The sequence below is a fragment of the Chamaea fasciata genome, unplaced genomic scaffold, assembly GCF_029207755.1.
Source record: "Chamaea fasciata isolate MVZ Bird 193981 ecotype frontalis unplaced genomic scaffold, bChaFas1.0.hap1 SCAF_618, whole genome shotgun sequence".
Taxonomy (NCBI): Eukaryota; Metazoa; Chordata; class Aves; order Passeriformes; family Sylviidae; genus Chamaea; species Chamaea fasciata.
This window is the reverse complement of record NW_027094703.1, coordinates 124-12054: the sequence shown is the minus strand read 5'-3', so window position 1 is coordinate 12054 and position 11931 is coordinate 124. Positions and strand designations below refer to the sequence as shown.

The 11931-nt window shown below is 54.6% G+C and overlaps 2 protein-coding genes across 3 annotated transcripts; both read right to left on the bottom strand.

Moving 5' to 3' along the window:
• Positions 1–4460, bottom strand: LOC136305749 (zinc finger protein 668-like). 2 transcript variants are annotated; one of them, XM_066209067.1, is made up of 3 exons: positions 4308–4460; positions 181–2393; positions 1–135 (listed from the first exon to the last, which is right to left on the bottom strand). In XM_066209067.1, exons 2-3 carry the CDS (start codon positions 2352–2354, stop codon positions 99–101), a joined length of 2211 nt encoding a protein of 736 aa, XP_066065164.1. In that variant the 5' UTR covers positions 2355–2393; positions 4308–4460; the 3' UTR covers positions 1–98. The 2 variants fall into 2 exon arrangements, with proteins under 2 accessions (XP_066065164.1, XP_066065161.1); XM_066209064.1 differs by having other exon boundaries at positions 1–2393.
• A 546-nt stretch (positions 4461–5006) lies between these two features.
• On the bottom strand, positions 5007–11046 carry LOC136305742 (collagen alpha-2(I) chain-like; the record flags this gene model as incomplete). Its single annotated transcript, XM_066209057.1, has 5 exons — positions 5007–5686; positions 7080–7189; positions 7778–8372; positions 10830–10985; positions 11029–11046. Coding segments are annotated over 5 exons (1401 nt in total), but the record flags the coding sequence as incomplete, so codon positions are not given.
• Positions 11047–11931: the final 885 nt, after the last annotated feature.

Genomic DNA, 11931 nt, shown 5'->3' with positions numbered 1-11931 from the left:
CAGCGCTGACTCAGCGTTTATTGACCCACGCGAGGGGGCGTGGCCAGGCAGAACCACGCCCCGAACAAAGCCACACCCACTCCCCAACCCCCACCCACTCACACTGGAGGCGTGGCTTGAGCCGTACCGGAAGGGGCGGGGACGTGACGCCGCTGGTGCCGCCGCAGCCCCGCCCCAGAGGCGAAGCTCCGCCCACATTGGGGGCAGGGGAAGGGGCGGGCGCCCGCCGCCATCTTGGACGTGGCGGCCGCATTGGCGTCGCCCATCGTATTTTTCACCATGGCGGCCGCCTTGTTTCCTCCAGCGGTGGCGGCCATCTTGGTGTCCGCCGTATTGGTGGCCATATTGGCAGCCATGTCGGGAGTGGCCTTGTTGTTGTCGGCCGTACTGGGCGTGGCCAGGTTGGTGCCCACACTGTCGGCCATATTGTTGGCGGCCATATTACTGCTGGCAGCCATCTTGTTGGAGGCCACATTGTCAGCCATATTGGCGGCCATGTTGTCAGCCATATTGCCACTGGCGGCCATATTGCTGTCGGCCATATTGGTGGCCATGTTGTCGGCCATATTGCCACTGGCGGCCATATTGTTGTCGGCCATATTGGTGGCCATGTTGTCAGCCATATTGCCACCGGCGGCCATATTGCTGTCGGCCATATTGGTGGCCATGTTGTCAGCCATATTGCCACTGGCGGCCATATTGCTGTCGACCATACTGGCGGCCATATTGCCGCCAGCAGCCGTACTGCTGTCGGCCATGTTGGCGGCCATCTTGTTGTCGGCCATATTGGCCGCCATATTCCCACCCGCCACATTATCGGCGGCCATATTGTTTCCGGCGGCCATATTGTTTCCGGCGGCCATACCGCCGCCCGCGCTCCCCTCCCCCTCGTCGTCCTCGTCCTCCTCCCTCCCATGAGTCCTCTCGTGCTTCCTGAGCCCCGAGGCGCCGCCGAAGCCCTTCCCGCACCTCCCGCAGGCGAACGGCCTCTCCCCGCTGTGCGTGCGCCGGTGCTTGCCCAGCGCCGCCCTCTCCCCGAAGCCCTTCCCACAATCCCCGCAGCGCCAGGGCCGCTCCCCGGAGTGCGTCAGCCGGTGCCTCTTCAGATCCCACGAGGCCACGAAGGCCTTCCCACAATCCCCGCAGCGCCAGGGCCGCTCCCCGGTGTGAGTCCGCCGGTGGACCGCCAGGTCGGCCGGCTGCCGGAACAGCTTGCCGCACTCGCCGCAGCCGTACGGCTTCACCCCGCGGTGGGCGCGCTGGTGACGCCGGAAACTCGACGGGTCGCCGAAGGTCCGGCCGCACTCGGGGCACAGGTAGGGCCGCTCCCCCGTGTGAACCCTCTGGTGGCTCTGGTAGGACGAGAGCTGGGTGAAGCCCTTGCCGCAGACGCGGCACGGGAAGGGCTTGGCGGCGGCGTGGATGCGCTGGTGGCACGCCAGCGACGAGGAGCGGCCGAAGCTCTTGCCGCACTCGGCGCACAGGTAGGGCCGCTCCCCGGTGTGCACCCGCAGGTGGTTGCGCAGGTCCTTGCGCTCGGCGTAGGCCTTGGGGCAGGCGGAGCAGCGGTGGGGGCGGAGCCCCGAGTGGCCGCGCAGGTGCTTCCGGAACACCGAGGGGTCGGCGAAGGTCTTGGGGCAGTCGGGGCAGGTGAAGGGGCGTTCCCCGGTGTGGGAGCGCTGGTGGATGGTCAGCTTGGCCGGTGACGGGAAGGACTTGGGGCAGGTGGGGCAGGGGAAGGGCGGGGCCGGGGGGCGGGGCCGGGGCGAGGGGCCGGGGGCGTCGTCGGAGGGGGCGGCGACGTCCTGGGGTGCGGTCAAGGCGTCGGTGACGTCAGCGGGTGGGTCCCGGGAGGGGCCCGAGGCCGTCGCGACGTCATCAGGTGCGTCCCGGGAGGGGCTCGGGGGCGCGGTGACGTCACCAGGTGCGTTGGAGGGCGCGGTGACGTCATCGAGGGCGTTCGGGGAGGCGGCGACGTCACCGGGTGCGGCGGGGGGGCCTCCAGGTGCGTCCTGGGAAGGGTTGGAGGGCGCGGCGACGTCACCGGGGGCGTTCGAGGCGGTTCCTGCGCGTCCAGGTGCGCGATGGGAGGGGCTTAAGGGCGTGGTGACATCATCAGGCGAGTCCTGGGCGGGGTTTGTGGGCGTGGCCGCACCTCCAGGTGCATTCTGGGAAGGCTCCGAGGGCGTGGTGACGTCGCCAGGTGCGTCGGGGGCGCCTCCAGGTGCATCATGGGAAGGCCCCGAGGGCGCGGTGACGTCACCAGGTGCGCCCAGGTGGGCGGTGACGTCACCAGGCGGGCTCCGGGCGTCGGTGGCGCCTCCAGGTGCATTGTGGGAGGAGTCCGAGGGCATGGTGACGTCACCAGGCGGGCTCCAGGCGCATGGCGGGAACTGCCAGGGGACACGGGTGACGTCATCAGGTGAGGTGGGCGTGGCCACGCCCGCGGGGATGCCGCAGGTGACTGGGCGGGACTGGGAGGGGTTAATGGGGGAACTGGGCGGGGTTACTGGGGAAACTGGAGGATACTGGGAGGGTTTAATGGGGGAAACTGGGAGGGGTTACTAGGCAAACTGGGAGGGACTGGGAGGGTTAATGGGAGGGGTTAATGGGGGAAACTGGGCGGGGTTACTGGGCAAACTGGGGGATACTGGGAGGGTTAATGGGGGAAACTGGGAGGGGTTAATGGGTAAACTGGGGGACACTGGGAGGGTTTAATGGGAGGGGTTAATGGGGGAAACTGGGCGGGGTTACTGGGCAAACTGGGAGGGACTGGGAGGGTTTAATGGGGGAAACTGGGCGGGGTGACTGGGGAAACTGGGGGATACTGGGAGGGTTTAATGGGATGGGTGAATGGGGGGAACTGGGGCAAACTGGGAGGGACTGGGAGGGTTTAATGGGCGGTTTACTGGGGTAAACTGGGGGATACTGGGAGGGTTTAATGGGAGGGGTTAATGGGGAAACTGGGAGGGGTTACTGGGCAAACTGGGGGATACTGGGAGGCGTTAATGGGGGAAACTGGGAGGGGTTAATGGGTAAACTGGGGGACACTGGGAGGGTTTAATGGGAGGGGTGAATGGGGGGAGCTGGGGCAAACTGGGAGGGACTGGGAGGGTTTAATGGGCGGGTTACTGGGGTAAACTGGGGGATACTGGGAGGGTTTAATGGGAGGGTTTAATGGGGGAAACTGGGCGGGGTTACTGGGCAAACTGGGGGATACTGGGAGGGTTTAATGGGAGGGGTTAATGGGGGAAACTGGGAGGGGTTACTGGGCAAACTGGGAGGGACTGGGAGGGTTTAATGGGCGGGTTACTGGGTAAACTGGGGGACACTGGGAGGGGTTAATGAGGGGTTAATGGGGGTTACTGGGTAAACTGGGAGGGGTTACTGGGGCAAACTGGGATGGACGGGGGGGGGTTTCGTTTTTTGGCCGGTTTTGGGCCTTTTTTATCCGGATTTTTTTGTTCTTTTATTTCCCGGATTATTTCGGGCCGAGGGGGAGCGAAATCCCCGAAATTTTTTATTTTTATTGATTTTTTTTTTGGTTTTTAGATCTTTTGTGTTTCCCCTTTTTTGGGGTTTTTTTTTTTTTTTTGGTCTTTTCCCGGAATTTCGGGGCGGGGGAGGGGCAGAAAATCCCTAATTTTTTTTTTCTACTTTTCCCTTTTTTTCCCCTTTTTCCTCCCCCTCCAAATTTTTTTCTTTTCGTTTTTCGGGGGTGGGGAGGGGCCCAGAAATCCCCTTCTCGGGGTTTTTAAAAATCTCTTTTTTTTCCCCGGTTTTCTGTTCGGGTTTTTTTTTTTCCCCCCCGGAATTTCGGGATGGGGGAGAGGCAGAAAAATCCCCTTTTTTTGGTATTTTTTGATTCCTTTTTATTTTCGGTTTTTTTGGGAATTTTTTCGGCTTTTTGTACGGAATTTCGGGACGGGGAACGGGGCGAAAAAATCGGGATTTTTTTTTTCTTTTTTTCCCGTTTTTTTGCCTTTTCTCCTTTTTTTAAATTTTTTTTGGGGGGTGGGGGAAGGGCCGGGAAATCACCGATTTTGGTTTTTTTTTTTTGGTTTTTTGGGGATTTTTTTTTGTCTGTTTTTTGTTTTTTTTTTTAATTTTCCGGGACGGGGGAGGGGCAAAAAAAAAAAAAATCCCTTTTTTCCCCTTTTTTTCCCCTTTTTTTCCCCTTTTTTCCCTTTTTTTCTTTTTTTTCCTCCCAGATTTTTTAGAATTATTTTTAGGGGGGTGGGGGAGGGGTAAAAACCCCCCTAAAAAGGGGGGGGGAGGGGGGGGGAGGGGTCCCCAAATTTCCTTACCTCGGGGGGGAAACGGCGGCGGCGCTAGGACCGGCCGGGGGGGCGGGGCTTCGGCAGCAGGGGCGGGGCTTCCGCCGACGTCCCGCGCGCTGATTGGCCGAGGGAAAGGCGGAGGGGGCGTGGCCTCAACACTTCCGGGTTCTTTTTCCTTCGGCCGGAAGAGACAAAATGGCGGGTGGGGGGGGGAGGGGCGGGGGGGAGGGGAAAGCTTTCGGGGTTTATTTTTAATTCTTTTGGGGGGGAAATTATTAAAAATTCTTTTTTTAGATTTTCTTTTTAAATTAATTTGGGGGGGTTTTTTGGGTTTATTTTTTTAACTTGTTTTGGGATTTTTTGTTTTTGGGGTTTTTTTTTATTTATTTTTGCGGTTTTAAAAAATTTTTACATTTTTTTTAAAAAAATTTATTTGGGGGGGGTTTAATATTTTTTGAGATTTTTTTTTTTTGACGGATTCTTTTTTTAAATTTTGGGGGAATTTTTTTTTTTCTGATTTTTTGGGTGGTTTTTTAAAAATGATTTTGTTTGGTTTTTTTTTTAAATCATTTTGGGGTAAATTTTGGGGTTTTTAGTTTTAATTACTATCTTCGAGGCTTTTTTTGTTTTATTTTTATTTTTTTTTTAAACTATTTTCGGTTTATTTTTTGGGGGGGGCTTTTAATTAAAAAGAAAAAAACCCAAAACGAGTCTCTGCAGCTCCATCACCATTTTATTACCCCCAAAACCCGCCAGAAAACCCCCAAAAAAAACCACAAAAAAAACCCCCAAAACCCCCAAATTTGGCGATTTCGAGGCTTTTTCCCCCCAAATCTTTTAAGGGGGACCCCCCGGAGCTTCGGGCTCCCGGGGGGGGTCGGGGCTCATCCCAGGCGTGGGGGTCGCCCCAATTTTCGGGGCTCTCCCCCAAATTCGGCTTCCTGGGGGGGTTCCCCAAATTTTCGGGGGCCGGTGACGTCACGGGGCTCCCCAAATTCCCGGGGTCCCCCCCGGGTTCGGCAGCGGATGACGTCACAGGTCTCCCGGAATTTTCCGTGTCTCTCGAGGAGTTCCCCCCAGCTTCGCGGTCTGATGACGTCACTGGGCCCCCCAAATTCCCGGGGTCCCCCAAATTTTCGGCGTCGCCCCAAGTCTCCGGCTCCGGTGACGTCACGGCGTCCCCCAAACTCTCGGGGTCGCCCTCCCGCTCCTCCCTCTCCTCGTCCCGGGGGTCCGGGGGGGGCTCGGCGAACAGAACCCCCCGCCCCGCCCCCGACACCCAGCGCTCCTGGGGGGGCAGGGCCGTGAATTTGGGGGGCGCAGCCCCTCCCCCCCGCACCCCGGGCCACGCCCAGCAGGAACCAGAGGCCGCGCTCCTCGCAGAACAGGGGGGACCCCGGGGGCACCTGGGAAAGGGGGGGGAGGGGCCCCGAAAAAGAAATCGCCGTCGGTGCCGAAAATCGGCGGCGAAACCACGGAAACCCGGCCCGAAATAACCCCAGGAATGGCCCCAAAACGGCCCAAAACTGCCCCAAAAATGGCCCCAAAATGGCCCAAAACTGCCCAAAATGGCCCCAAAATGGTCCCAAAATCCCCCCAAAACTGACCCAAAAATGGCCCCAAAATGGCCCCAAAACTGACCCAAAAACGACCCAAAAATGGCCACAAAATCCCCCCAAAAATGGCCCAAAACCGACCCCAAAAATGGCCCCAAAATGGCCCCAAAACTGCCCCAAAAACGACCCAAAAATGGCCTCAAAACGACCCATAAACGACCCAAAAATGGCCCCAAAATGGCCCCAAAACTTCCCCAAAACGACCCAAAAATGGCCCCAAAACGGCCCAAAACTGTCCAAAAAACGACCCAAAAATGGTCCCAAAATGGTCCCAAAACTGACCCAAAAATGACCCAAAAATGGCCACAAAATCCCCCCAAAAATGGCCCAAAACCGACCCAAAAAATGGCCCCAAAATGGCCCCAAAACTGCCCCAAAAACGACCCAAAAATGGCCTCAAAACTGACCCAAAAACGACCCAAAAATGGCCCCAAAATGGCCCCCAAAACTTCCCCCAAAACGACCCAAAAATGGCCCCAAAACGGCCCAAAACTGTCCCAAAAACGACCCAAAAATGGTCCCAAAATGGTCCCAAAACTGACCCAAAAATGACCCAAAAATGGCCACAAAATCCCCCCAAAAATGGCCCAAAACCGGCCCCAAAAAGGCCCCAAAATGGTCCCAAAACTGACCCAAAAACGACCCAAAAATGGTCCCAAAATGCCCCAAAAAACTGCCCCAAAATCAGCCCCAAATTCCCCAAATTCCCCCAAATTCCCCAATTTCCCCCATTTTCCCCAAATTTCCCCCAAATTCCCCAATTTCCCCCAAATTCCCCCAATTTCCCCAAATTCCCCAAATTCCCCCAAAATTCCCCCAATTTCCCCCAAATTCCCCCAAAATTCCCAAAATTCCCCCAAATTTCTCCCAAATTCCCCAAATTTCCCCAAATTTCCCCAAATTCCTCCAAATTCCCCCCAAATACCCCCCAAATTTCCCCCAAATTTCCCAAATTCCCCCAAATTCCCCCAAATTCCCCAAATTTCCCCCCAAATTCCCCAATTTCCCCCAAAATCCCCCGAAATCCCCCGAAACCCCGTTTCCCCCAAATTCCCCCCAAATTTCCCCCGAAATCCCGTTTCCTCCGGAATTCCCCCCAAATTTCCCCCGAAATCCCGTTTCTCCGGAATTCCCCCAAACCTCCGCAGCGTCCGCATTCCCCCCATCCCCGCCCGCCCCTCACCTGGCACAGGTGTTCCCCGCCCCCCTCGAGGCAGAAGCTCTTGGGCTCGTTCCGGGCGCTTTCGGGGCAGGGGCGGGGCCTCACCTGGACCGAGCCCGCCTGGGCGGGGCCTGCGGGGGGGGGCAGAGGTCACGGGTGAGGGTCACAGGTCAGGGCGGGGGCAAGGTGAGCTCAGGGCGGGGTCTGAGGGGGTCACAGGTTGGGGTCAAAGGTCACAGGTGAGCTCAGGTGAGCGCTGGATTAAGACAGGTGGGCTCAGGTGAGCTCAGGTGGGGTCAGGGATAGGACAGGTGAGCTCAGGTGAGTCCAGGTGGGGTCAGGGTGGGGTCAGGGATAGGACAGGTGAGCTCAGGTGAGTCCAGGTGGGGTCAGGGTGGGGTCAGGATAGGACAGGTGAGCTCAGGTGGGGTCAGGGTGGGGTCAGGGGTAGGACAGGTGAGCTCAGGTGAGTCCAGGTGGGGTCAGGGTGGGGTCAGGGATAGGACAGGTGAGCTCAGGTGAGCTCAGGGTGTGACCAGGTGAGCTCAGGGTGAGCCCAGGTGAGCTCAGGGGTAGGACAGGTGAGCCCAGGTGAGCTCAGGGTGAGCCCAGGTGAGCTCAGGGGTAGGACGGGTGAGCCCAGGTGAGCTCAGGGTGTGCCCAGGTGAGCTCAAGGCGGGGCCAGGGCGTGGCCCAGGGGCCCCCGGGGGTGGTCTCACCTGTGACCAGCGTCCAGCAGGTGCGCCCAGGTGTGCCCAGGTGCCCCAGGTAGGGCAGGCAGAGCGGCCGCAGGTGCGGCCCCCAGGTGGGGGAGGGGCGGAGCTGCAGCAGCGCCAGGTCCGGCCCCTCCCCCCCCGCGAAGGCGCCGTGCAGGTGGAGGCGGGACCCGCGGAAAGGGGCGTGGCCAGGGGAAGGGGAGGGGTCGGAGGAGGAGGAATTAGATGAGGGGGTGTGGCCAGAAGGGGCGGGGTCAGGCGAAGGGCTGGAAGAGGGGGCGTGGCCAAGGGAATGAGAAGTGTTAGAGGAGGGGGTGTGGCCAGCCAAAGGGGCGTGACCAGGTGAGGGGGCGTGGCCAAGGGGAATGAGAAGTGTTAGAGGAGGGGGCGTGTCCAGGCGAGGGGGGGGGTCCCGGGGGCTCCTCTGGCCCCGCCCCTCCCCCAAAGCTCCACCTCCCAGTCCTCGGGGTCCTGAGCCCTGCCGGGAGAATTTGGGGTGAATTCCGGGGAATTTGGGAAAATTCCGGGGAAATTCCGGAAATTCGCGCCGGTTTCCGGGAATTTCCGGATTAGTCGGGTTAATTCTCGTTAATTTCCGCTAATTACCTTAATTAATTATGGGGTTCGGGGCGAATTGTGGGTTAATTTGGGTCAATTCCGCGGGAATTTCGCGTCAAGTCCGGGTTAATTTCCGGGAGTTTCAGGATCATTATTAATTAATGAATCAATTAATGTTAATTAGCGCTAATTAACTTAGGGGGTTCAGGATAAACTCGGGGCTAATTTCGCGGGAATTTCGCGTTCGTTTCGGGTGGACTTTGTGGGAATTTCAGCACTAATCACCAATAATTACCACTAATTAGTACCAGCCAATTAACGACCCACCCGGTTAATCAACCGGGGGGCGCCTCAGGGTGAATTTGGCGCTAATTTTGGGTTGGTTCGGGTTAATTTGGCCGGGGGCTTCCGGGTTAATTCCCGCCGATTTCGGGGTTAATCGCTGATTGGGGCTAATTAGGGCTAATTAGCGACTCACCCCGATGAAGCAGCTGGCGGCGGTGAGGGCCCAGCCCCCCCCCAGCAGCGCCGCCCCGCAGCCCCGCCCCCCCCGGCGGAGGCGGAGCCCCCAGGGCCAGCGGGGGGGGGGGGGAGGGGCGGGGGAGGGGCGGCCCCCCCATGGCCCCGCAGCCTGGGGGGAGGGGACAGCTCAGAATTTGGGGGGAATTGGGGAAAATTGGGGAAAATTGGGGAAAATTGGGGAAAATTGGGGAAAATTGGGGAAAATTGGGGGGATTTTGGGAGAGGAGGAGGGGGGGGAAAAGTTTTGGGCCCAAATTCCCCGAAATTCCAAAATTCCCCTGGTGTTTTTTTCCCCTCCCCCCCACCGCGCGTTTTCTCCCCCCCAATTCCCGCCCCGCCCCCCCACCCCGAAATTTCCCCTCGAATTCCCCGGAAAATTTCCCCTCAAATTCCCCAAAAAATTTCCCGTCAAATTCCCCAAAAAATTTCCCCTCGAATTCCCAAAAAATTTCCCCTCAAATTCCCCAAAAAATTTCCCGTCAAATTCCCCAAAAAAATTTCCCCTCGAATTCCCAAAAAATTTCCCCTCAAATTCCCCAAAAAATTTCCCCTCAAATTCCCCAAAAAATTTTCCCCTCGAATTCCCAAAAAATTTCCCCTCAAATTCCCCAAAAAATCTCCCCCTCGAATCCCAAAAAATCTCCCCTCGAATTCCCAAAAAATTTCCCCTCAAATTCCCAAAAAATTTCCCCTCAAATTCCCCAAAAAATTTCCCCTCGAATTCCCAAAAAAATAATAAAAACATTAAATCCCCCAACCCCCCTCCCAAAAACCCCCATCTCCCAAATTCCCGCCGGAATTCCCCGAAACTTCCCCGGGATTTCCGCCCGAACCTCCAGAAATTCCCAAAGTTCTCCCCAACCCCCCCAGTTCCCTCCCCCCCCCCCAAATTCCCACAAAATGATATTTCCCGGGATTTTCCAAAGGGGTTTTTCGGTGTTGGGGCCGATTTTGGTGAGTTTTGGGCGGAGGTTTTTTGGGGACATTTTGGGGATGAAATTTCGGCGTTTTGGGGTTTTTTTTTTTTTTTGGTTTTTGGTGATTTTTTTTTCCGGGAATTTTCGGGGATTTTTAATTTTTTTTTTTTAGGATTTTGGGGGATTTTTTTAAAGGGATTTTTGGGGGATTATTTTGGTCTCGGGGGGGAAACGGGACGCCCCGGCCAGGGCGCGGATTTGGGGACATTTTGGGGCATTTTGGGGGATTTTTGGGGGTTTTTAAAATTCATTTTTTGAGAATTTTTTGAGGATTTTGGAGGGATTTTTGGGGGGATTTTTTGGGGATTTTTTTGGGGATTTTTGGGGATTTTTGGGGATTTTTCGATGGGATTTTTTTGTGTGTGTGTGATTATTTTTTTTGTGAGAATTTTGGGGGATTTTTGGGGGATTTTTAAATTCTTTTTTTCAGAATTTTTTGACGATTTTGGAGGGATTTTTTGGGGGATTTTTTTGGGTATTTTGGGGGATTTTTTGGGGGGATTTTTTGGGATTTTTTGGGATTTTTTGTGGGGTTTTTTTGGTACTTTCGATGGGATTGGGGTTTTTTGTGATTTTTTTTTTGGTGAGAATTTTGGGGGGATTTTTTTGGGGACTTTTAAATTCATTTTTTGAGAATTTTTTGAGGATTTTGGAGGGATTTTTGGAGGGATTTTTGAGGGATTTTTTGGGATTTTTGGGGGTATTTTGGGGGATTTTTGAGGGATCTTTGGGGGGGATTTTTCGATGGGATTTTTTTTTTTTGTGATTTTTTTTTTTTGGGTGATAATTCTTGGAGACTCTTTTTGCTGACTTTGGGGCATTTTTTTCGGTCTATTTTTAAGATTTTTGGGCCGATGTTTTGAGGATATTTTGGGCTTTTTTTTTTTTTTTCCGGGGGGGGGGGGCGATTTTTTTTTTTTTTTTTAAATTTTTAAATTTTTTTCTGGATTTTTTTTTTTTTGTTTTTTGGTTTTCCCGTACCGTAACAGATCCCGAACTCCGCCCCCGGTTCTGGGGGGCTCATCCGGGGGTCCCGCGAAGGCCTCGGGGGGCAGGCGGCGCCGCAGCCAGCGCGAGTGGGACCCCCCGAGCCCCCCGGCCAGGGCGGGGCCGTTGGGGCGGGCGCAGCCCAGGGCGAAGCTCAGCACCCCGAACTGCACCCAGCGACCCCCGGGACCCCCCCGAGCGGCACGTCACCGCGCCCCCCGAGTCCGCCTGCGGGGGGGAAAGAGTTAAAATTAAAACACCCCCCGGAAAATTAAAAAAAAAAAAATAAAAAAAAAGGGAAAAAAAAAAAAAAAAAAGGGAAAAAAAAAAACCCAGAAAAAAGCAAAAGGAAAAAAAAAATAAAACGGGAAAAAAAAATAAGAAAAAAAAGGGAAATAATAAAAAAAAAACCCAGCGGGAAAACATAAAAAAAAACCCAAAAAACACCCGAGAGAAATAACCCCAAAATCCCCCTGAATCAACCCCGAAAAAAAAAATCCCCGAAAAAAAAAATTCCCCAAAAAAAAAATCCCCCAAAACGCGGAAAAAAACCCGAAAAAAACCCCGAAAAAAAATCACAAAAAAAAACCCCAAAAAATAGTAATAAAAAACAAAAAAAACCCCGAAAACCTCCAAAAACCCCGAAAAAAATCCCCCAAAAAAACCCGGAAAAAAAAAACCCGAAACACCCCAAAAACCTTTAAAAACCTCAAAAAAAAAAAAAAAACAACCCAAAAAGAAAAACTCGAACCCTTAAAAAAACCCAAAACCCTCAAAAATTTCCCCCAAAATCCCCATTTAAACCCCCCAAACCCCCGAAATCTCCCGAAATCTCCCAAAATCCCTCCAAATATCCCCTAATCCCCCTAAAATTCCCCTTTAACCCCCTGAAACCCACATTTAACCACCAAAAAACCCCCAAAATTCACATTTTAACCCCCAAACTCCCCCAAATTCACATTTTTCCCCCAAAATTCCCATTTTTTCCCCCCAAATTCCCTTTTTTTTTCCCCCCAAAATTCCCATTTTAACCCCCCAAACTCCCCCAAATTCCCATTTTTTTCCCCAAAATTCCCATTTTAACCCCCCAGACTCCCCCAAGTTCATATTTTT